This window comes from Myiozetetes cayanensis, unplaced genomic scaffold, assembly GCF_022539395.1.
Source record: "Myiozetetes cayanensis isolate MyiCay16 unplaced genomic scaffold, myiCay2020 scf27, whole genome shotgun sequence".
In the NCBI taxonomy this organism is placed as follows: Eukaryota; Metazoa; Chordata; class Aves; order Passeriformes; family Tyrannidae; genus Myiozetetes; species Myiozetetes cayanensis.
Window position 1 is genome coordinate 3,158,882 of NW_026087488.1, and position 24,604 is coordinate 3,183,485.

General features: G+C 50.2%; 2 protein-coding genes across 3 annotated transcripts in view; both read right to left on the reverse strand.

The window, feature by feature from the left end:
* Positions 1 to 282: 282 nt before the first annotated feature.
* RFLNB (refilin B) lies at positions 283 to 6,178 on the reverse strand. The gene is made up of 3 exons (XM_050321805.1): positions 5,945 to 6,178; positions 4,372 to 4,481; positions 283 to 3,048 (listed from the first exon to the last, which is right to left on the reverse strand). Exons 1-3 carry the CDS (start codon positions 6,149 to 6,151, stop codon positions 2,718 to 2,720), a joined length of 648 nt encoding a protein of 215 aa, XP_050177762.1. The 5' UTR covers positions 6,152 to 6,178; the 3' UTR covers positions 283 to 2,717.
* Positions 6,179 to 9,213: 3,035 nt separating this feature from the next.
* The window catches only part of VPS53 (VPS53 subunit of GARP complex), a 62,939-nt gene continuing 47,548 nt past the window's right edge, over positions 9,214 to 24,604 (reverse strand). For both annotated transcript variants that reach the window (XM_050321790.1, XM_050321789.1), the window contains exons 18-22: positions 22,863 to 23,011; positions 17,946 to 18,015; positions 15,478 to 15,615; positions 12,540 to 12,644; positions 9,214 to 12,145 (exon numbers count right to left, since the gene is read on the reverse strand). In XM_050321790.1, the coding sequence (XP_050177747.1) occupies positions 11,975 to 12,145; positions 12,540 to 12,644; positions 15,478 to 15,615; positions 17,946 to 18,015; positions 22,863 to 23,011 (633 nt within the window). In that variant the 3' untranslated portion in view covers positions 9,214 to 11,974. The remainder of the gene's footprint in view (positions 12,146 to 12,539; positions 12,645 to 15,477; positions 15,616 to 17,945; positions 18,016 to 22,862; positions 23,012 to 24,604) is intronic.

Sequence of the window (24,604 nt, forward strand, 5' to 3'; positions counted from 1 at the left end):
GGAGAGGATTTTCAGCTGTCTTCAAAGCACTTAATCAGTGTCTTACTAAACTGACAAAGCCACAACATTTGGCATTGGTGTGGGATTTTTTTTTTAATATAGAGAGTTTTATATAGGAAACACCCTCCTAGAATATGTAAACAACAGTAACACATGATAGAAGAGAAAGGAGGGGAGCTGGGATTGGCAAGATGTATTATGTATTTATTTCTAAGTAACTACCACAATAAACACTGCAAAGCTTTGAATGAAAAATAAAGAGACTTCCCCACAGGATGGTTTTCAGATCATTTATTACCAATGAAATAAAAGACAAACTGAAAATCAGAAGGAGGGGGTGGGAAACATCACAGACATCAGAACACTTGCACAGAGCTAATCAGAGCTTTGCAAATGTTGGAACATAAATAATTTAAAAGGTATCTCTACCAATTAAAATATGTTTAAGAGGTACATATTTAAGTTTGCTTGCTTTATAAAAAAATCAGGTGTTTTATAGCCTAAGGGTCATTCTTGTTTCTAACTAGGGACAACTAATGCTTACAACTTAAAAACAACCTCCTCTTAGACCTCCTGCAAATGAATTCACTGGAAGAGCGTTGTCAGAGCCATTCGGGGTCCACATCCTTCCAGTGTCCTGTGTCCAGCCACATGGTTAAGGAGCAAGGTACAAGAAACAGCAAAGCAACGGTGCAACAGCTTTCCCACGGGGGATTCTGTCCGTTGGAAACCCCACACGCTCCGGGGTGAGTTGTGCCTTCCGTTACACCACAAGTACATCTTGGGGCAGCATTTTTGGGAGGGAGTTGCAACATGACTTTTAAGACACATCTCAGTACTGCAGCCTGAAACCAACGTGTTTAATCACAACATTGTGCTGCTCTTAACTCTGGAGCGATGCCTACCTGACCATGCCCTCTGCCCTCCTGGAGCTGGTTTGGGATCCCAGAGGCAAGTACCAAAGGTTAAGGATGTTCTGTTCTGAGCTAATAAATAAGTAAAAAACCATGACGACAACGACAACAAAAAAAACCAAACCACCCCAAGCCATACAAACTGAAGGCTTCCTTCCTGCTGCATTCTTCATCTCCCAAAATCGCTTCTGTTCCCTGGACTGCACTTCCACACCACTCATCGCACTTGCCCAAACACGCGTTGAGTACAGCTCAAGAACAGGCTCCGAGGTTTAGCTCACCACTGACAAAACTCACCCTTGGGGCCATGCACTACCCAAGTCCTCCTCAGAAGCAGCTCCAGGGCTGGTGTTGCGCCGCACAGCGGGCCCACACCTCGGAGGAGTTCTGGAACACGTGGAAAAGCTGTGCCCACACAAGACAAGTCTACCAGGTGTTTCTGAGCGACTGCACCCCGTGTAACCCAGGCTCCCCAAAGCAGATGCTCTCCACGCTGCACTGCGCTCCGTCAGCACAGGGAAAAAAAATCTGGGAGAAGAAGGAAACCCCTCCGTCTTATTTCCATCAAAGCACACGACACACTAATGTACGTAGCATCCCCACAGACTTTAATAATGTCTGAAGCTATTCCCTTTGGTCCTCAAACTCAGCATGCACTTGGGACTGGAGGGGTCACTCGGCACTTACAGACAGGCTACCCCACTCCAGTGACATCCCGGATAGCAAAGTCCAGCGAGGACACAGACCTTTGCAACGAGAAGCTCAGCGGGGAAGCAGAGCTACAGCCCTGGATTTCACTACACACTAAAAATCTGCCTGTCATTCGCTACCATCAGACCTCCTCTCAACCTCCACCACAACAGCCTCTCACACCCCACCCCAGCACCTCCTTTGCTGTTCTAGGTCCCTGTATAAACGTTATCTGAAACTTGCCTGGGTACAGCTCCCTCAGAGCAGACAGATCAGTGTCCATAAAAACAAGGCACTTGCGGTTTTTCCACCTCCGCATTGTCAAGACCCGACTTTCCAGCAAACACGGGGATGATTTTTGGCCTGGATAATTTTAATCTTTGGTACAAGTCCCACCACACTCACACAAATGAGCGCTGCACGGACAACTGCGCTGCTGAAGTCGTAAAAACAGAGGATACATCGCGCCGTTCATCCAAAGAACTGGAATTACCCGAATTTGCCTGGAAGCTGCAAAAGCACTGCTCAGAATCCCTCTTCTTTCCAATTCACGCCTTCAACCAAGACACGAATGCCATGTGATAGCACTTCTGTACCTGTTAAATTCAGAGTTCTGGATTTTTCTGTTCGCTTTTTCCAGGAATTTCCAGGAGGTGGTCCTTCTAGAGAAAGCACTCTTGTGATCTAAACTGAAATGACTGACAGCTCTGGCTATCTGCAACCAAATGACTGGGTAGATTCTCTGCAAGAGAAGCGAACTGCCCTTAATTCTGCACATCGCCCCAAAGAATCAAATGGATCTCCACCTGCCAGGCACTATTCCACGTTCTTTCTTACCTGTCAGCTTTTCCTCCGGGAAAATGCTTCCCGTTATTTTCACCTGATTACTGCACTGCGGGGAAGGGGAGGGAACTCACGACCTCGGAGGCGAAGAAACAAGTCCCTTAACTAAGTTATGTTCCCACAAGAAAACTGCGCTCCGGGCCGTTCTGATGCTCAAAGCAGGAATTAAGAGCTGGGAAAGGAGGGTCTGTACCCGCTTTAGCTTAGTGGAGTTAGCACAGTACGTTAGGCGGGGCCGGGATGGATCGGAGCGAGAGAGGAGCCCGGCAGTCAGCAACCATCCAGGACGCAGTCGTTCCCGAGGTACTCCGAGGTTTCCAGCTCTACGCTGGACAGGAAGCGCCGCGTGGCCTTGCGGCAGTTGTAATCCAGCGTGGTGGTGTACACAGTCTTGGCGTGCTTCGGGTAGATGATGGTGGTGCTGGTGAAGCGCCGGGGCTTGTTGCGGGGCTCGAGGTGCACCTCTGACTTGTAGCTGCGCCACGTGCAGCTGGGGACGCAGATCACCGTCTGGCTGCAGGAGGACACGCTCAGGCCCACGGGCATGTAGACGTCGTCGATGAAGTGCTTCTCCGAGTCGTATCTCACGGAGGACGTGTACCTGAAACGCGAGAGGCACGTGGGGTGAGCTCGCCCGCGCAGCAGCAGCAGGGTGTGTTTTTCTGGAGCGCGGTACCAGGGTGGCTCCTCGGCCCTGAACCTGCCAGCTCAACACAAAAACAGCCACGCCGAGCAAGGAACGCCTGCCGGTGCCTTACTCACACATTTATGGGATGAGGAAAGAGCCCCACGTTAGCAGCACACCCAGAACTATCGCTGCTCAGCCCAGCTGCCAGCGCTAACAAACACCTCCTCAGTCCTTGTGTACATCATTTTAGCCCTGAGCCCTGTGAACCTACAAACCTCCTTCAGATTCCTAAGCCCAGGGGCCGAGATCCACGTTTAGGCTTTGCACACAAACATCCTGACTCCTCGGAGTGCCAAGTCCCTGGAAGCACACGTTATCTTCTCAGTTTTGCTCTGCCAGGAGTCACGTGGGAGTTCTCTGCTATCACTCCCAGCACGGGGCACTCTCTGAAGACAAACTTGTGAAGATTCAACTCACAGGAAAATACTTCAGTTTGCGCTCCAGCCTCTGCTGGTGAGAAAATCCTCTGTGCCTGGACTGCAACAGAAAGTTTTCATCTCCTTCACACTGTGACAACTCTGTGCTGGCTTTTTCACAGTGCTAACTGCCTCCAATTCCAGCCACAGCACAGGCTCCTTCCCCACACCAGGACATAATTCTTCCTACCCTCCCCTGCATTAGGCTTCCGTTTGATTTTATCAGCCTACCTCTGCTCGCACAGTCATCAACTGGGAGCCTTCATTTCTCATTACTGCAAATCATGATGTTCAAAGGAATAATTCACAGGCTGTGAAGCGATGCAGCGCATTAAAAAAAATAATTATGCACTCCTCTGAATATTACCTTTCCTTTTATTTCACACAACCAGCCACAGCTGTTAAGATAGAAAGTGCTTATTATAAAACCATGAGGTTACAAGAGCAAAATTCCCTTCCTCTAATAAAACAGTCCTAGAAAGAACTTTGAAGCTGTTCCCTCATGATTACCTTCTGGTTAATCAGTTGAGAGGCAACATTTTGGAGCGGTGCAAGGAAGTCAAAGCAGGAAAGTAAAATACAAGAAAGTCTTCCTGGAAAAAAGTAACAAACCAAACCCAACCACATGGGTGGGATTACAAGAGGCTGAACACTCCTTAGCTTGTACAAATGTCCAGGTCCAGGAATGTACAGCTGCGGTGAACAATAGCTCTGCAAATAAATTAACCTGACTCATGGGCACTGATAAGGCCTAACTGCTCCTTCATGTGCTGTCTCCTCTAACTCCTTCAAAACGAGGTGACTGTAACACAGTATTTACCTTATTTCCTTTGGTGGTAAAGGGTCAAACTCAACTCCTTCGCCAAAGGATAAAGGACACAATCTTGGAGGGCAGCTGGAGAGAACAGGGCTGGGGGAGAACACGGAATTCTGCAAAAAAATGCAAAAGTTTTATATTACAAGTCAGTATATTCTCAATAAAAGACATTTATTTATCCCTTGGTACGGAGATGTTGAGGTTCACATTTATGTGCAGGAGGATCTGCTAGTCCAAGACGTGCCTACAGGTGCATCCCACAGGCCTGAGTCCATGCTGATCTACAGCATCCAAGAGGTGCCAAGGGGCATGTTTGAAGGCAAGGTCCTGACTCTGGGAGCCCAATTCAGAGGAGCCACTCTGGGGAACGAGAGAGGAATACAAGCCCTCAGCACAGCGTAGCTTCTGCAGCATGAACTAGAGTCTGTTCCATGTGGGAGCCCACGCTCAGTTTAGAGCAAACATTACAGGGGTGTATGAGAGCTCCCTCCTTGCCGGATTCATCCGATACACCCAGGGACAGCCCGCAGCAGGGACCCATCGCGGGGCATCTCCCCGTGAGCAACCTCCTCCTTTCACAGCTACGCCCTGGCTCCGATTTGCAGGCATTAAATCCCATCTAATTCACACACAGCATGTTGGGAAGGATTAACTCATTCCCACTGAGGAGTGATTCATGGACTTTCCCTGTGCTCCTCTCCTGGACACCCAGAGCCATGAGCTGACAATGGCCCGGCAATGTCCCACAGCCCAAAGTGGCCCCAAAGGGAAGGAACCCAATGGGCTTGTGTTTTTGAAGCCACCCCTGCACATGTGCTTACTAACGAGGGGCAAGGGGGCTGTGAGCATCTCTCTGGTTCAACACACAATTCTCCTATGGCCTTTTCCAATTTCACAGCAGCACCCCTGTAGAAAAGGGATTTTCCCCTATAAATTTGCAGTTTTCCAAAGTACTTGTAACACCAGCTCAGCGTTCACATCCAAAAACCATTTGGTGAAAAACCAGCACATATCTATCTGATACTATTAACTGAACCCAGAGTTTATACACAAACTTCCTACTCTGGGTCACTGTGGAATAACAGGAGCTCACTTTCCGCAGGGATTTTCAAAGACATATTGCAACCCTGTCCCAACCCCGACCTGGCGCAGGAGGGACAGGGATTCCCTTGCACCAAGAACCGACCCCAGAGCTGGAGGCACTGTAAAAGGGATCCCTGACACGACCCCGAGTGCCGGGCGGGATCCCTCCCGGTGCAGGTCCCTTAAGGGATACGAAAGCGGCCGGAGAGGCCGGCGAAAAGGAGGGAAACCAGGGGCGGTTATTCCCAAACCATTCCCACGCCGACCCGCCGGTAACCCCCGCGGGTTTCCACCCTCCTTTTCCCACGGGATGCTGCGGGGCCCCGAGCGCGGCCGGGGCCGACAGCGCGGGGTCCCGGGCGGTGCATCCCGGCGGGGGCAGCTCGGGGGCTCCTCCGCTCCCCGGGGGACGCCGGGCCCGGCACCTGCGGCCCCGGCAGGACGGTCCGGCGTCCCCCGGGACTCAGCGAGGGGCGGCCGGGCCGGTACTCACCGCGGCGGAGGGCGCGGGCGGGTCGGGCTCCGGCAGCCCGTTGGCGGCGGCGGCGCGGTCGGGGCTGCCCGAGGAGAGGAGCCAGGGCGGGGGCGCGGGCCCGGGGCTGGGGGGCAGCCCGGAGTCGGGGCTGTCGAGCCCGGAGTCGCCCCGCTTCCTCATGTCCGGGAGGTCGGGCACCTCCCTCAGGCTGAGCCGCCCCACCATGGCGGAGCCGCCGGTCCCTGCCCCGGCCCGGCCCCTGCCCGCCGGTCCCGCCGCTCCGCTCCCTGCGCCGGCTGCGCCCGGGCGGCGGCGGCGGGCGGGGCGGCCGCGGGGCCGGGGCGGGGACACGGCAGGGGCGGGGCGGGCCCCGGCCCGGAGCCCACCGGTGTCCCCCTGTCCCACCGGTGTCCCCTTGTCCCACCGGTGCCTCCGTGTCCCACCGGTGTCCCCCTGTCCCACCGGTGTTTTAGTTCTCCCCCTGCTCCCGCTTCCCCCCGTGTCCTCCCGGTTCTCCCCGTCTTTCCCGGACCCCCGTTCTCCTCGTGCTCTCGGTGTGTTCCCAGTGTCCCTGCCCTCCCGGTGCCTCCATGCCCGTACCGCCGTCCTGCATCCCTGCCCCATCGCTCCGTCCCCAGCCCTGTGGAATTAGGCATTGGAATGGGCTGCGCAGGGAGGTGGTGGAGTCACCGTCCCACGGGGCGTTTAAGGGAGGACCGGACGTGGCACTCAGTGCCAGTGACAAGGTGGTGTTCTATCAGTTTGGCCTCGATGATCTCAGGAGGTTTTTTCCAACCTACTCAGTTCTGTGACTCTGTGAAACCAGCCCCGACGCATCCCTGGTCCAACCCATGGAACACTGTCCCAACGCCTTGCCCTTTCCTGTGCCAGCATGGATTTTGGGGAGCACTGAAAGAGCTGCCAGATCCTGCTGGGCTGTCCCCGCCTCCAGTGGTGCTTTCCCCAGTGACAGGGTTCTGCAGGGAATTCTGGCAGTCTGGTTAAGCCCCCAAAGTTTTCTCTTCAGGCTGCTCTCTCTCTCTCACTCCCCCTCTCAAGCATTCAGACTCAGGCAGCAGCACTGCCTTCCCTAATTGCATTTTTCAGGCAAAGCTGCCGAAGCCGAAATAAGAGAACAGAAGGAAAAGGTCTTTCTAGCGCTAGAGGAGAGCGAGGGAACCTTTTTTGGAAAATCCTAATGAAATAATTGCGCCGTGTCATCAGATTCGGTGGGGGAATACTCTTGTGGAGGGAAAGAACTGTCTGCAGCCGGCCAAAGTCAACACTCCCCTGTGCAGAAACCAGCAGTCTGGCCTGACGGGCCCAACACAAGTGAACCCAAACCTCTGAAAAAAAATTCCTTCCCTGCCCCGAAATTAAAAGCAGAGCAGAACTTTCAGCCGTAGGCGTCTGTGGTTTGCAGCTATGCGGTGCTGGGAACTCCGGAGACTTCCTCAAGGAATTTACATTCCTTTGAAGAAATACTATGAGGCTGTTTGTCTTCGCTGAAAAATGCAGATGGAAAGAAAAAGAACATTAAAAATTTTGACTGAGATTTTTGGAGTCTGAGCAAATGTGCTGGGCAGGTGTTTTCTTCCTTTTGATTTAAATGCATCCCCAAAAAAAGAGATGCTGGTCTCTGCAAACAATGGGAAAGCTGACCATTCCTGGCTCCAAAATCTCCCATAAAAGCCCTTTATGAAATTAGATGCCTCAGAAGGCACTGGAGCAGTTTCCAGATGAACACAATCATAATTTCAGAGCTGCTGTGCAGCTCCTGGGTGAAAACCTGCACTGCCAACAACCCACTAAGTGCAATTAAGAAGGGAGGGAACTTGTGGCACATTCCAGCAGTCACCTCCAAGGGCTGTGGGTGTCCCCACAGCCACTCCCGTGGGGATCAGGGTCTGAATGAGAGGGCTCTCAGAGCATGGGGAGCTGCCTGAGGCTGCAGCCGGCCGTGCCTGTGGGATGAGCAGAGCCCCGCAGGCTTCTGGAAATCTTTCTGCTCCCTATTTACTAGCACAAAACCTCCCACTCCAGCATGGCTTGACACAAAGGACAATTTTTTGTGCCCTTCCAGGCTCTCGTTTCTGGACTTGGCAGGTGAGTGGAGGTGTTTGAACAGCCGTGGGGGCTCTGCCCACCCAAGGATCTCCCACAGCAGCAACATCCAGATCTGCAAATCCGCCTGCCAGGACGAAAAGGGAGTGTTTAACCAGAATTTTAACTGCTCGATAACTCTGCTACTACTGAGTCACTGTGTACAGGGGCTCTGCTTTTCAGGACGTGTACTCTGCCCTCTTGGAAAGCCTCTCAAACCGTACCGATCTGTGCTGTCCCTGATGGCATTGGAAATCTTTTCCTCTGTCTGTACATCGCAGCCGGCTTGTCCACATTATTTACTTTTTAACTGCCCACGCACAGGTGGGACAGGGCAGATAAGAGTCTCTTATCAAGATCCTCCTTCCATAAAGGACTTTCCACCGGGCCGGGCGTGCTCGGCTCAGTCAGCACCTGAACCGCAGAACACCCCGATGTCACCGGGAGAAGCAAATCAAAAGGATCCCGTGTTGTTTGACAACGATGGAAAGTCATTTCCAAACGATGGGAAATGCCAGGCTGCTCCCTGTGGCACAGAGGAGTTGTACTCACAGCGAGCTGCCGGGCCCTGGGATTGACGGGAGCCCTGGGAGTGGTCCGGCTGCAGGGACGAGCGCTGACGGCACATCGCTGAGGTTTGCTCAGCTTTTACAGCCCTGCCGCCACCGCCCTCGTGGATGGCCGAGCCAGGAGCCAAGGAAAGGCTCGTGGAGGCTTGGACGTCGTCACTGGGATGCTCGAAATCCCGGCTGTAAATCTGGTGAAAGAAATAAACACCCGTCGCCCGGCGCAGGCTGCTCCTGCCCAAGGGCGGAGGGGGCAGGACCGGCAGGAGAAAAGCAAATGAGTCATTAATTCTCCAAGCGAAAGAAACGGCTCCAGCGTCATGCAGCGCGTGGAAAAAGGCACTACCTATTAATTAATTTCAAGGGAAAAATTAGGAGATCTCAGAAACCTCTGCAGCAGCCGCAGTCACCAGAAATGATGTGATTATTTAGGGGCACAAGGTCAGTTGTGCTGAACTGCCCACATGGGGAGCTCCTGAGGATGCTGCTGGAATGGCAGAGGGTGGAAAAGGCAGAGAAGAGGAGCGAGCAAGGCGGACAGAAAGGGTGTCTTTGGCCGAGGTCCATCCTGGCCACTGGGGTTTGCTGTGTGGCAGCAGTACAGAAAACACCCAGCCATGAACATCAGTAACCATTTAATTCATTTTAGTGTCACACCCCGACATACAGCCAGAATTACACCTTGGCCCAAGACCATAAAAAGTGACATTTTATACAGAAAACAAATAATCATCCTTTATTCCCCAGAGATGTCAAACTCAAAGAGCAAACACACACACAGAGACCTGCCAAATCTGATAAACACCCAAAAGCCAGGGGCACAAAACCCTTACAGTGAATGTAGAAAACTGTGGATTTGCTCTCTAAAAGTGGAACTCTGAACACCCAGCCCTGTAGCATTCTTCAAAGGCTGAAACTAAAAATTCATTTCTCCTTTTATTTCCTCTTATCTACAGAATGAAGTGCAGAGAATGAAATAGGGGAAGCCTTTGGGAAAGACACGCAACGATAACTTCAACATCGTCTTCAGCTATTCATAATTTAGTTAGAGCCTTATCCTTAGAAAAAGCAAAGACAAATTCATCTAAAATAAATTATTCATCCCCCTCTGGGAATAATGAATCTCTGCAAACCCATGTTCCCTCCTCCCTGGCTATGCAAAGTGATAACACATGAGCCATCCTGCACATGCACCTTGAGATAATCTGTCCTTGGGGAACGGCTGTTCAGAGCCCTGATGTGCTTTCAAACCGTTCCTTCTTTTGTCACCCAGTGTGAAATCAGAAGAGGAAATAAACGAGGCAACAGCAGATTTGTAAAACTGGAGTGATGAGAAAACTGCTGTCCCTCCCCACAGGTGGTGTTACTGCTGCTCTGGAGGGACTGTGCTCTGCAGCTGAGCTCCCACACAGCCAAGGCCAAACCTGGAGACCCCTGAAAATAGACCCTGAAGAGTTTTTGTTAACATAACTGTTAGTGCACACCCTGCTGCAGCAGCAGCTGGGTCTGAGCAGCAGTACAAAACCTGACTGGTGAGGGTTTCATCTCTGTGGGCTTATTCCTTCTGCTCGAATTGTGTGACCAACTCCTGCCTGTTCACACACACTCACCTGCTGCTGTGCAAAGGGAGGAGGGATTTTACCAACCAGGCACCAAATTTGCCCTTCCAGAGCCACGGGGAGCAGCCCATGCTCAAGAGGGGACAGTGCTGATGCACAAACAGCATGAGCCCAGGTTCTGCCTTACTCAAGGATTTCTCCTTTCACTTCCTCCTTCACTTATCCCAGCGAAACTCTGGGTTTGGGTGGATGGAACTCATACTCCTGGAGTCTAATCCCCCCTCCCTGATGTGCAGCAGTGAGTACTACAATCCCTGTGAACACAGCCCCTAATAAATACAGTCCTAAGGCCTAAACTTGCCCTGGTGGGAAACATGACCCTCCCAGGAAGGCATCTGACAGCACAGTCCTTCCTCACCCACCAAACTGGTACAGGACTTCTCTTTCCTGCACGTGCAAGTGAAGCTTGAGTTAAATAACACAGGCACGACTGGTCGGTCTGCCCCTACACCCACATGGGGTTCAATCCTTGGGCCTTCCAAGTCCTCCAAACAGGGCACAGAGGAGTCTGGGCAGAAATCCAGCAGTGCTAATGACAAGGTGATGCTTCCCTGCATGGAGAGTCCTTGAGGAAGCATCCACCCCTGCTCCACGCTGGCTCTGTGGCTGGCAGCCAGGAGCTGGGCCCCAGGAAGAGGGGCCTGGGTTATCCAAAATATTTCACCCCTGGTTCTCCTCCTCTCTGCACTGGTGCAAGCTGAAGCTCAGAAACTGAGGAGGAGAGGAAGGGCCTTGAAGGCTGAGGCTGATGCAAGGCTCCTGTCCCAGGAAGCAGCCCTGGCTCCCTGTTAGAGCCAACATTTCCAGCACCTCTCCTTGCAGGGCAGTGAAGATGCCAAAGGGGCACACCCTGATTGGGACACACCGGGTGGTGTGAGAACGAGGGGCCGGTGCTGTTTGACGCTTGCTCCATGAAGGGCTCTTTGTGGAGAGAGGGCGAGATGCTGGATGGGAACTCCCATCAGGGACAGCGGGCGAGCCCAGCACACGCCAGAGAAATAACAAGCAGCTGGAGCTGGGCTCTGCAGATGTCCTGTTTGGCCTTTAAACTGTAACAGCGACCCAGGCTGCCGGCTGGGCTGGCAGGAGGTTTGCCAAGGTGCAGAAGGCATTAATTCAGCCCTTTCCTCTTGTTCTGGAAAGGATTTGACTTGCTGTTTCACGGTGCTTTGTGCATGCCTGTCCTGGGAGCAGCAGGGAAATCTGCTTTGGGGTTCTCTCCTGGGCATCTCGTTGAGTCAGTGGAGCTGCAGATGCCTGGATCCTAGCTGTTAAAGGGTCGGGGTTTTTGGTGGTGGTGATGGTACGGGGTTGGTTCACCCCTAATAAATAATCTATCAAAGGAACAGCTCTGCAGCAGGGAGCGAGCAGTAACACAGAACTCTCAGGCAAAATCCTCAGTGCTGCAGCAGGAGCTCAGCCAGGATAAAAGCTGTGACACCCAGTGTATCACAGCCAGACATTCTCTGAGTCCACCTAAACTGTTTCTGCAGCTGCTGACTTCCAGATACCTCTATTTTCTCCACCATGTGGACCTGACAATGTCCTGGGTTTCAAACCTGCTAAGCCAAGGCCAAACACCTTCATCAGATTCTTCCTTGGTCTGAAAGCATCACAGTCTATGATGGTTAAGAGATCACAGGGACGGGGAGTGACGGGACACGGGTTTTCCAGCAGCACACTGTAAATCACAAGCCTGACGAGCTTTGCTCCCACTCACTGCAGCCAGTCCTGAGCCAGTGGAGTTTTCTTCTGCTCACTCAGAGTCTTTTTTTGATGAGTTTCTCCAGTTTCCGTATCCGTGAGGATTCCTGCTCGGGTGTCGGAGCGCTCAGTGACAGAGAGCCGGGGCTGTCCCCGCCGGGGGGAGGAGCGGGGAGGCGCAGGCGGAACAGGTCCAGCATGCTGCTCTGCTCACTCCTCTTCAGGCCCTGCAGGAGCAAAGCACAGGGCAGGGAGGAGGTCAGAATTCATTGATCTGGGAGTGGATGTGCGTGGGAGTAGCTGCAGGAGAGCCCATTTCAAAGCTCAACCTTGTTCACCCACCCAGAGCTGCACGAAGACCTCCGGATGATCCTGACACAACTGAGCTCAGCCCCAGGAGCCAGAGCAGGTAGGAGCATGTGAAGTGAACTGAAAAGCTTTTCTTCAGCAGCTCAGTTCTCTTCAGTAACTCTACTCTATACACTTCCAGATTACAGAGAATACACTTGCCTTACAGTGCTTTTCCCACCCCAAGCCCCTCTGAATTGCCACTGAAATAAAGTCACCAGTGATCTCATTGCAGCACTAGAGGATGAGCAGAAGCTCTGGACAGGTTCTAACCTTCATGTCAAGTATCTTCTGGAATGTGTCAGTGCTGCAGTCAGCGAGGAGCTTGATGTAATTGTCAACAAACACAACCGGGGGTTCATGTGGAGCCATCACCACCTGCCAAGGCAAGAAAAAAGAGATCAGACAAATAATATGAGTTAAAGCCAGTGCTCAGTCAACTCGGGCAAGAAGTGACAGCAGGACTGGCTTCTAAAATAAAATGCTTAAGGAGCAAGAAAGAAGCTGCATGTGCTGCTAGTAAGAGAGATAAGGGTGAGTGAAGCAGAGTAGAGAGGAGGGAGGAGGACAGGTCTTTTTCAGCACAACAGTGCTCAGACCCAAGGGGTTGTGCATCATGTTTCAGAGAGCAGCAGGACTTTGTCCGTGGCCTGTGAACTGGCAGGCACTGGCACATTGTCAAAGCTCAAGGTTTTATCTTGTTGCATGGGGAAGACAAGCTGGGGAGTCGCTCAGCGGACAAAGGCGGTGCTGGTGGTGACACCCAGAGAGTCCCCAGGGATCAGGCAGCCTGGATGCAGTCCAGACCCTCACTTTGGCTGTGTGTCCCTCTCACTCCTTCCTGCCTGGAGGCAGGACAGGCAGTGTGTCACAGGGGAATGTGACAACGCTCTGTGGTCACTCCCTCATCCCCAGAGCGGGCCAGAGCTCTCTGCTCTGCAGTCCTGCTGCTGCTGGCACGTCACCTGATGGGTGAGCAGTGCCACACGCACCCACTCTGTCCTTTGGGTGCAGCTCCTCTCGTACACTCCTCTGGAGAGACTGGGATGCTGCGTGGGAACCCCCACTGACATCTGCCCAGGAGTAACGGTGGAAGTCAGGAAAAAAAAAATCAAAACAGCCTCAAAGCTGGAAAGGTGATCCCCCATTGGTGTGATTTCCTTACATAAGCAGCGAGCTCCACAGAGAACACATCTTTTGATAACGCTGGGCAGCAAAACCATCTTTCTGTGGAAGAGCGTGTGTGTGCGTGTGTAAATGCATGCACACACACAGGGCAGAAACAGCACAAGACCAGACTCTTCCCTGCCTCCAAAAACATTTCCATATGTTTCCATTGACCCAGCTCACCCCATACTGTATTCTGTCACCGAGACATTTCTTTCTTTCCCTGCACTTCAGACCAATGAAACATCATAGCCATGTATACACTTATAAATCCTTAATTTACAGCCCTTGTAAAAATCTTCTGCCAAGATGAAAAGCTGGAACTTCAGAGAGCGCAGCCAGAGGAGAAGGGAAAGAGCTCTGCGGGATGTGCACGCCCTGACGCCCTCCTCCCCACTTGCATCTGAGCTTTGTGGGGCTCAGCTGAATGAATTTGTTCGTGCCATCCACGGGCTCAGTGATTCTTAGTGATTCTTCTCCTGAATTAGCTGCTCCAGTACAAGCCTGGGCATATAATTGCACTGGTGGTATTGCTGCATGCAAGAGAGGCATACAGTGACCAGTGAGCTCTGGGCTCCTGCAAGGAAACCTTCCTGCAGAAATACTGGTGGTCCACCAGGAGCAGGCAATTCTGAGAGCCTTTCCTTCTCTCCCAAACCTGAGAGATTGGTGCTAGCACCAGCCCCAAATGCTGTGTGTGGCTTACCAAGGCTCAGGGTGATCTATTCAGTCACTACAATTAACCAACCTGCCCCACACGACCCTTCAGCCCCATCCCCACTGATCCCACGGGGCCATAAGGGTATCACTGTTTGATTTCCAGTTACATGGACACAGAGCCCCCACTTGGGGCCTGATGTGCTTTGTGCAGCAGCAGGGCCAGCACGGGATGTGTGACACAGCAGTGCCACTGCTGCTGCACAGCCTGCACTCCCTGCACTGCTTTCATCTCCATCTCAATGAAGCCAGTGTGATGCTGAGGGCAGACAAATTAACTCCGCTACTTTTCTGACTCACATATAAGCTCCAAGGAAAGACCTTCTCTGCTCCCGTTAGCACAACCAGGGTATTTTTCTTCAGGTCATTTGTATGAAAATTTAGACTTATTTTAAAGTAGTTACTAACACCTCAGTCATCCTACTCCAAAAGCATGGAACTGGAGAACTCATTTCTGAATTCAAGAGGCAAAGTCAGCTGTGACATTACCTTGGGCATGGGAGCAAAGCCACACTGAGCTGCAGGGGAGCACTGAGAGCTCGAGCTCCTCACCCCCCCTTGCCTTGGCTGCGCTTTACAGGAGGCTCTGGCTGGCAGCTGCCTGTCTTGCCTGATCCCAGATGCCACTAATTCCCTCACAGGAATGTCTTCACAGCACTGCTGGTGAGCAGGGGACAATCCCATCACCCAGGAGGGTACAACTGTACAGCTCCCATGGCTTCTCCTGGGACCAAACCTAACTTCTTACTCCAGCACCAGTTGGGAAGGGGAGATTGCTTTGCTTGTTACTTTTTGTGAAGACAACACACTGCTTTTGGGTCATTTTCCAGGCACCAGGTCTGGAAAATGAAAAAGGGCTCTGGTGAATACAGTAACCCAGACATGTTTGCACTGGCTGTTGCACTAGACAGTAAACAGGTGACTCAAGCACGGCTTGGCTCCCCTGCGTGACGGAGTCTGCACAAAGGCCTGGAGTAACCTGAACTCCAGGGTTTGCCCCGAGGCAGACACGGATGCTAGCTCTGATTTTCACAAGCTCCTGAGGGAACCTGGTGCCCCAACACTCCTAGTAAGCAGAACTTTAGCCCTTGGTTACCTTGAAAAACGAGGATGAAAACTCAAAATGCGATACTAAAAGAGAGTGGGGGCAAACCCACGGTGAGTGAGCCAGCTCTGCAGAACAGCTGGCAGCGCACCCGGACGGGCTCGCATACGTTCATGTGCAATTGCAGATCGCTGCATTCAAGGGAAGGGCCCCCTGGAATTCGCTCGCTCCGATTCCCAGTCCAGCAGTCTGGCTGGCAGGTTATCAAAAGTCTTGAGTTACCTTCAGGATCATTTCAGCCCGAGTCATGCCTTTCACCACTATCTTTGTGTAGCTGGCAGGAGCCTTTCTCACCACTTGGGACCCAATGGAGGGCAGATCCAGGAGAACCATCTTCAGAGAGTGAGTGTCCAGCAGCAGCTGCAATAGTTAATCACACTCTGTTATTCAGGCCCCTTTTACCAAGATCTATTAGCTGCTATAATCCAACATCCTTAAAAGTTTAACACTTCTCACATTGGAAAAAGTCCTGGTATTTGGGACTTTTACCCACGTAATGGCACTTGAGGAGACACGATCACCCGTGGCTGCTTATCAGCACCATGGCTGATTTTAACAGAGCACTGCTCTGCTGGCTGGAAATAACTTATGGCAGCCCAACATCTGGCACATCAGGCTCGGATTTCCAGTCCTTCCCCTTGACAGTATAAAGAGAAACAGTCTTGATTACCTGTAGCTGTATCATGATTTAGATACCGAGGGCAAATGAACTAACACCAAGCTTCCCCCTGCACCCAGCCACCCACAGTGTCAGGTTTTCTGCATTTACTCAACCACTTGATTGGGGTTTTTTCCTTAAAAACTGTGACACAATAGAGCTACAATGAGAGCTGCTCAGTGTCCTGTGCTCACCAGTGCATTGACACTCACAGTCCGGATGTTGTTTATTACTAGACCAGCAGATAAATAAGCAGCAGCCATGAAAATTGAGCCCAGACAGAGCAGCACTGTCTGATGACAAAATGCTGTGGCTAAAGGGCTTCTTAGAGCAAAATTACCCCAAATACCGCACTCCTCTGATTGAACAAAGAAGAGACAAGACCAGTGAAGGACAGAAAGCTGAAATCAAGCTAGAGGAAGAACAGCACAATTTATTCACACAGCAGCGAGGGTGAAAGCCCGCTGGGCTGCTGGCACACCCAGTGCATTTCCTCAAAAAGGGCTCTCAGGTGACAGTGGAAACTTGTTCTGGAGGGACACACAACTTTATGGGCGCTGCAGAAGCCCCAGCAGTCACCACAACAACATGAACATTTGTGGCATGGCTTCAGCACCCGTGGGAATTCAGTCTGAACACAAAACACTGAGCGGTGGAGGAGGAGCGGCAGGTCAGGCCCGTTCCAATCTGGACCCCGTTATCTGTGGCAGCGTGTCCTTGCTGTGTGCTGCCTGCTTCATGGTTTGCATGAGAAGAACCAGTGCAATCAATCTCATCCTGGGAAGCCAGGAAGCCACAGCACAAATGAGCAGCTCTGTGCACCCCGGGATGCTGGAGCCCGCTGTCAGCTCACGCTGGCATAGCTGGATTCCTGTGTCTACAAGGGACCCATAGATGGAAGATATTTCCACGGTTGGGGAATTCATATCTTTCCCACATAAACTCTCATGTGTCTAACAGGAGTTCTGCACACTCTGCAGCCTTTCCCACAGGGGCAGCCCTCGCAGGCTCTGTCCCCTCACTCTGTTTCCCCCTGTTATCCATTCCAGGTCCCTGGCATCGCTAACTCCCTGACAAAGCGTGCTGAGACAGAGAGTTGTTAAGTCAGAGAGACAAACCCAAAAAGCAAAACCCCACAGGCCTCATTCCCCGCTCTGAACACCTTTGTAAATACCACCCTAGTGCCCAGATTTCAACCATGATTATTAGCAAAAACACCAGGAAAAGCTGTGTGTAGGACAGGGAAGGCCAGGAAAGCTTAATTCCCCAGCAACATTTGCACCAGGGGAGAATCTGGCATGGAAAGATATTGGTGGGCGACCAGGGGGGGTTCAAAAAATGTGAAGGCAACTGGGGTCCTACATGAGGGACAGAGATCAGCTGCTGAGACCTCTGTACCCCTAACCCCAGAAAGCCATGTCTCACTTCTAGTGAGATATATTCACTGGGAATCAGGCTAATAAAAACTTTCCCAGTCTGCTTTAAAGAAGCAAATTGGGCCTGTTATTCCAATGCAGGAATGTTAAAACCTTTTACCATTAGACACAAGCCCACTGCTGGTTAATCACTTTAGAAGCTTATTTAAAAAAAGTCTCCCTTTAATCACTCTTAGGTTATTGCTCATCACACAAGATGAACAGGCACCGTGCTTCACTCATTTGCTTTCCATTAAGGAAGAGGAAGGTTTTGATGTAAAGCTCCTGTTTCATTTTGCAGACACACACTGCTCAGACCCATCTTTGATGCCTAAAACCCAAGCAGCTTTGAAGGCATTGATTTGAAGTTCATGGCGGTCCCATTAGGGAAGATTCTGCTTTTTTTTTATGCCTTTTTTTTTTTTTTTCCCTTAGCCCACAGAGAAGCAGCTGCATGTGCAGGGGACAGATGAAACCCTGCCTCTCCCAAACCTCATCCTCACAGAGAAACAGGATCCCAGTCCATAGGCAGGGGTGGGAGATGAAGAGTCCCTGCCTCAATTCCTTGGACTCAAAAGCCATAAAATGTGACAGCTAATGCATCTACTTGTTCTTACCTGTTCTGCACCCACCATGCTGATAGGTTTGCACTTGAAGAGATGGTTAATGAACTTGGGAATGAAGGAGCTGCAGAGGAGAGATACAAAAGGACACAATTACATAAGAGTATTTGCAGTCACAGAGTCTTCTGTGGTTTTGGTAAAACCAAACCAGGATGGCTTCCACAGAGACACTCCAAGTGCCTGGTTCCCAAGTTAATTCCAGACACGTTATGTACACTAAATAAAAAAATTCCAAACCCTAGGCACAATTCTTTTGCTTTAATCCCTACTAATCTCAAAGTTAATTGAGAAGTTGCACACATACTCTAGGTAAAGAAATTGCTATAACCTAGACAAGAAGTACTACAAGGTCAAGAACAAGCAAACAAGCTATTGTCCATAAGAAAAACAGCAACATCTCAGGATTAGCATCACTATTCACAAGTGGAAGCATCTTGACTGTACCCAGAACCTACATTTTACTGCATATAAGTAATTCCATAACATGCATATTACAAACTGAACTTGAGGTCCAGCCAAGGCTGGAGGTCTGCTGGGTCCTGGACACTCAGACACAGGCACTCATCCAGGAAGCTCCTGGCCAACACAATCAAGACAAGAAAAAGTTTTGTGGCAAGGAAAACACCATTACCATAATTTACTGACATGGACCTCAGACTCAGAAAAATGACTATGGTGCATATACTCAACAAGGGAGAGCTTGGCAAGGATGGAAGCCCAACATCCCCCACATGGTACTTAATTTTTTTGCCTCTTGATTTTAGGTTTTGAGGTAGAGTTTCATTCCTCAGTGGAGAAGCAGATGCTGCCTTCCAGCAGAAGCACTGCCTGAGCACCTGCAGGACAAGCTCCAGCCCACCTGCTCTACCAAGGGGCAGCACCAGGAAAACTCAGGAGCTGAACGAGAGGAGAGGGGTCAGCATGAGAGGCACAACCTCTGTCAGGACCACACCACTCTGGCTTGTCTTGTTGCTGCCCTGTTTTTTAATGTACTCTGCTTCTTTCACATGCCCTCCTTTGGCTGAATGCCTACAGGGCTCACGTTTCCAGGACCTTGTCCATGACCTGGTGGCACATCTTAGACTTTAATGGCTCTGTGCTAGGCTCATATCAGTCAGCTTTCTGTCCTTTTGAATGAGGCAATTTTCATGATGATGATGATGATCTAAATTCAGCGTGGTTTCCCCCATGCATCTGTTAAGCTATTTGTTTCCTCCTCACAAAGCAAGGAGCACGGATAGCATCTTGTTTGTCCTGCCACCTGTTTTCCAAGTCAGGACATTAATTTTTCGCCCTTTCTCATGGAAGAATGACAAAAGTGTAACTCAGGCAGGGAGCATGCCAAGCTGCTGAAATGGTTCAAGGAAGAGCCCTTCCAAGCAAAGGCTTCTTCTCTTCCCCTTCCCTCAGACACAGTCACTACCTCTCTCAGTGAATCATTTTATCCTGGACAGGCGTCAAGGAGAACAATTTCAAACTACTGTTGAGAACCAACTACTGGCCTGCCCCAAACAGCTTTGAATTTGGCCACGACGGAAACAACCTTGGCAACAAAATACAAAGAGGAGAAGGAAAACAAGCCCTGTCTCCTCTTGTGCGAAAGCGTTACAGTGGCAATTTAACCTGTTTTAAAAGTCCATTTTTCAGGTGTATAACTAATTCCCAGAGGGCAATTAGAGAGTGCTGAGCACAGCTGGAGCTTAGGTGATCCTAGAAAATGATCCATTGCCAGCGGCTCTGGATGCAGCAGTCGCTACTAGCAGAACAGTGCAAGAAATAAATTGCGCCTTTGATCTTGCAGGTAGGTCCAACTGTCCCTCCCTCTGCAAGGTCAGGCGTGGAGCTAAAGCCCATGTTGGGTAGGAGAAACAGGGTGAGCCTTTCCTTCTGCAGGGGAGTAGATCGGCAGCCAAAGGACCCCCTCCTCTCTTTTTTTTTTATTTTTTTAAATCTCCCTTTCTACATAACCACACAGTCTCATATAGAGAGCACTCTGTCTTCCATGAAACAATTCCCAGGCCCCTTTGGATGGCCACCCACAATCAGTGCAGAGGGGTAAAGCGACCTTCCATCCCCACATGCCTGTTATTTCACGCTGCCTTATTGGAAACAGCTTCCCAGCTCCAGCAGGACAGACAAGACAAACCGTTAAGAGCCAAGGGCAGCTCCGGAATTTCTTTTTTTTCCCTTTTTCTTTAAGTTTTTTGACTAGCAGAGACCATCAAGAGCAGTTGCACTTAACAGAAAAATGCACTTGAGCCTCCTGCCTCAGCTGGACTCGATGCCTGGTGCTCTCAGGCAATCCTGATGTGAATAATACGTGCATGTTCACTGCTAATGCTCTGCATGAGGTTTGTGCTCTGAATGCCTTTACTCCCTGCACATTCACAGCTAGACTGGATGCCAGAATTCATTTACAATTTCAGCTATAAAATTGAACCCAGCAAACCCTCCATAGAAGCAGACAAGTCCCCAGTGTAATAATAAAGCATTGCAAGACAGATGAGGAACCTAAAGCAGAGAAACCACAGCATCTGAGAGGCTCCCATCCAACAGGAGTGGCTCTGCCAAAGCCTGCATTTTCCTAATCCCCTGCAACGATGATGCACCAAACACAATGCCTTGCTGAACGAGGCAGACAGACATGCAACCACAGTCTGTCTGTCTGTCCGATGGCAGACGGGCAGGACATCATTCAAAGCATTCTGGTGTTGCTGAGTCACTGCAGCTGAGGCGAGTTTTGCTCTATGCCACCCTCTAAAGATGGTGCCCAGCCTGAGCTCAGCCCTGAAACCTCCAAGAGCCTCCTCAACACGACCTTCTTCCACCAAACTCCTCTCACTTTTGAGGCTGGAGCACCTGGAAGGACCCTGCTGCAGCACCCACCACCCCTGGCTGTTGGTGACAGAGGAGGTGCCACCCCCGGCCAGGGGGAGAGCTGTTTGCTTTTCCTGCCTCTCAGTTCTAATCTCTTCCTCATTGAGGTCAGGTCACAGACTTCCCCAACACATCCTGGCGTTAGCACAGCCTCGTGGGTTTGGATTTCAAAAGGATAAGGTGCAGTGAGAGCAGAGCCCCCCACCCTGCCTGCAGTGCCTCCCGGAGAGCCGCTCGCCCTCCCGAGGGAGCGAGGGCTGCACACGGCTCAAAACAAAGCAAAAAAATGACAAATTAGGTTGGAGGATTGATGCAATTTCTGATGGCCATTTTTCTTCTTTCCAGACTTGGCTCAGGTCCCGCAGTTTTAAATTTAGTGACTTTAGCTGCCTTCTCCCCTGTGGTCCTGTAACTCAACACTCGCGCTTTATACAATCCATTAGGGCTGAGAAGTGGCCGCTCACAAAAGGCACAGGCATTAACATATGGAGAGGCACAGGGCTTGTTAAAAGGATTTTCGGTGTTGTGGGGCACACAAAAGGCCAGGTATTTATAGTGGGCAGGCCAGCGTATTCCCTAAGAATTCAGGGCCTCGAAAAATACAAATATCTGCATTAAAATGGCATAAGCATTTTAAGGAGACTGGTGCTCCCTTATCACTGGGCAAGTTCTCCTTAACACCAAGTTGTACAGATCCAGCAAAAGCAATCTTTAGGAACCCAATCTTCCCTTCCACACCTGATCCATGGCACAGTGAGTTCAGGACTGTTGTCTTAATGTGCTGTAGATCAGAGCCGTAGTTGTTCTTAGAAAAGGTTTTGAAGAGGAGCAGTGGTTTCTGTGCTCATGGAACAAGCTGTGATTAAGGCCCTCAGACGGGAACTTCTCTCAAATGGGAGAGCTGGGTATTTCATCTGGAGTTTACTTGGTATGTGCTTAGCAATAAAGTTAAAAGGGAGGCAACTAAGCTGAGGTATTAAGAGTGTGCTGTGAACAGCTGAGTAAATGGGGTTTTTTATTTACCACCGTGTGACATAAAATTCAAGTGTAACCGCACAGAAGGCTTTCATGCAATAAATTTTCACTGAGACAGCATTTCAAACAGTGATTATGGGCAACGTCATAATATGATTTATCAGTAACTGCTCCTTAATGCAAACTAATGAGTACCCCGAGACAGAGAGGGGGGATGAAACTCTCCGGCCAGCCTCCCTGCTGTGAAAGTTTACAGTTCCCAGGAGGGCTGCTGCATCCCGCCCTGCTGAAGCTCCAGCCTCAAACCCACACAGTAACTGCCAGGCCACCCAGCTTATTTCAGGGTGATTACCTTATTACAGATGAATGAAACGTTAAGGTATTTTAGAGCGACACATGACACGCACGCCACCGCTCACAAGTCAACCGGCGCAGTCACATGCGACACCAAAAGCAGCAGCTACAACTGGCAGAGTCCTCCCGAGGGTTTTTCTTGGGGTGTTGCCATGTGAAGCTCAGCTGGCCACAGGCAAGCAGGGAAGAGCTCGAAGTAGCTTCCCAAAAGAACCGAATTTTTGTTTCAGACAGTTTGGATATCCGAGAGATGCTGCAGAGCTGCATCCTGAATCCAGAAGCATTTCTGTCTCATCTGCTCAAGTTTAAGTGACTTGCCAGGAAGACACTCTAATATCCCTCAAAATATAAAGGTGTTTTCCCCCTCCTTTCTGAGCTATTTTTGCAAAGAAAAGCAGCTTTTAGACTATGAAGGTAGAACATACTCCTCACACATGCCCTCCTTACAGTGCCGTAGCTATTACAAATGCTGTTTTGAGGCAAACGATGCACCAAACTCCTCAGTACCTGGAAGCCCCACAACTTCTTATCTCTGGAAGAAAAGTAGGTTCCCACAAGAAGAGCCATGTCTACAGTCAGATACTTAAAGTCTTTTAAAGATGCCCAACCCAAAACCTTCTGTACTTGGCAAACACCAGACTGTGACCACCACGCTGTTTTATGGGGTGGTTTAGGCACACAAACTGTGCCATGCTGGTAACTTACTTTGCAAATTTTATACAGAACTGAGTGAAATACTTTCTCGTGGAGGCCAGGTTGTCACGGATGATGGGGACGTTCTGCTTGATGTGGAGAATCACCGAGGTGACATAAGGACTCTGGTCACCGACGTGCTCCACGTTCTGCCACTGCATCTGCACGAAGGGGAAAAAACAACCAAAATGACTGTTTAATTCATTAAGATTCAAGCAACAGGTAAGGGAAAACTGTACAGACTTCCTGCCAGAAGATCTCTAAGGAGTCATTAAGAGACTGCCCCTGCAATTCACCACCAAGGTCAAGTTCTTCGTCACTGCAGTGATTGGGCAAAACCCTTCCAAAACAAGACACAAAGAAAACCCAGAACAGCTTTTTTTTTTTTTTTTTTGCACCAGAGAAGAGAGAGATTGTAACCAGCAACCTACACAAACAGGGACCACAAGGCTTAAAAAAGCTTTTGGAGCACACCAGACTGCTTTAATATTTAACAGTTTCCAGTTTGCCAGGATGAAGTGCCCATATAAATCCAGATTACAGGCATTTAAGAAAATATCTGCAAGCTTGCAAAGTCTGGATTCCTGTATGGCAGCCAAGACTTTAATGCTGGTGAGACTGATGACAGATAGATGGAAGAGGTAGAAATAGTCTTAAAGTCCAAAGCACTGCACACCAGCATAGCTCACTGAAAACACTGCTGGGTGTATGAGCCAGGATGCCCAACTTCAGCTCTTCCAAATACATGTAAAAATAGAGTTACTCACAAGAAGACACACAAGATACACAAGAAGAGTTACTGAACCTCCCATTTTGTTTTCATTTACTGTCAGCAGAACTGCAACAGAACAGCCCCTGGGAGCCACATCTGTGGCTCACTTGACTTTCTCTGAGCCTTGTCTGCAGTGCACAGGGTACTCCTTGTGTAAGTCATGTGGGAAAACAAAAGAAGAGAAGAGGCAACTGGGTATGGCCTGGCCAAGTATTATGTATTTAACAGTGTCTCACTGAGGAACATGAACATCCAGAAAAGCAGACTCAGTTCTGCTACTGCTCAGACACTAGGCACTCTGCAATATTCTCAAAATATTGCAAAAATTCTCCCAACAACTGGAGATTTCTTCCTCATGTTGGAGCTGAGACAGAAGGAAAACACATAGGAAATTAGGAGAGGAAACTGGGCACAAGTGGAAGATGAGCTTCTTTTTTTTTGAGGGACTGTCTGACCTCAAACTTGCTTTCTCAAATTCTGGATTTTGCATATAAAGTTTGGGGGTTTTTTTTCCCCAGTTTTAATTTAATTTAATATGGCTACTTTGCCCCCTGCAACTCAGCTGACTCAATTCCATCCAAACAACATGCGACTTAGTGGGAAAGAGAAGCCAAATTCTTTGCAAAACCACAGTGTCTGAGTCCACACATGTCCTACCAAAGCTATCTTTATTCAAACCAAACCAACCAACCCCCGACCTGCTTATCTCCCATCAGTGGAGAGCTACAAGGGATATCTTTCTCATCACCTGCTTCACTGGTTTTTACAGAATCACAGAACATCCTGAGCTGGAAGGGCCCCACAGGGATCACCGAGTCCAACCTCTGGCCCTGCCCAGGGACACCTCAACCAACACACCATCCTCATTCGAGTGGGAACGGCCAGAAAGTGGGAAGGGACTGCTGAGCTGAATTATTGCACCAACAATAAAACAGTAGCTTTTTCATTTTGTTGGGTCTTCATTCCAAAAGTAATACTTTAC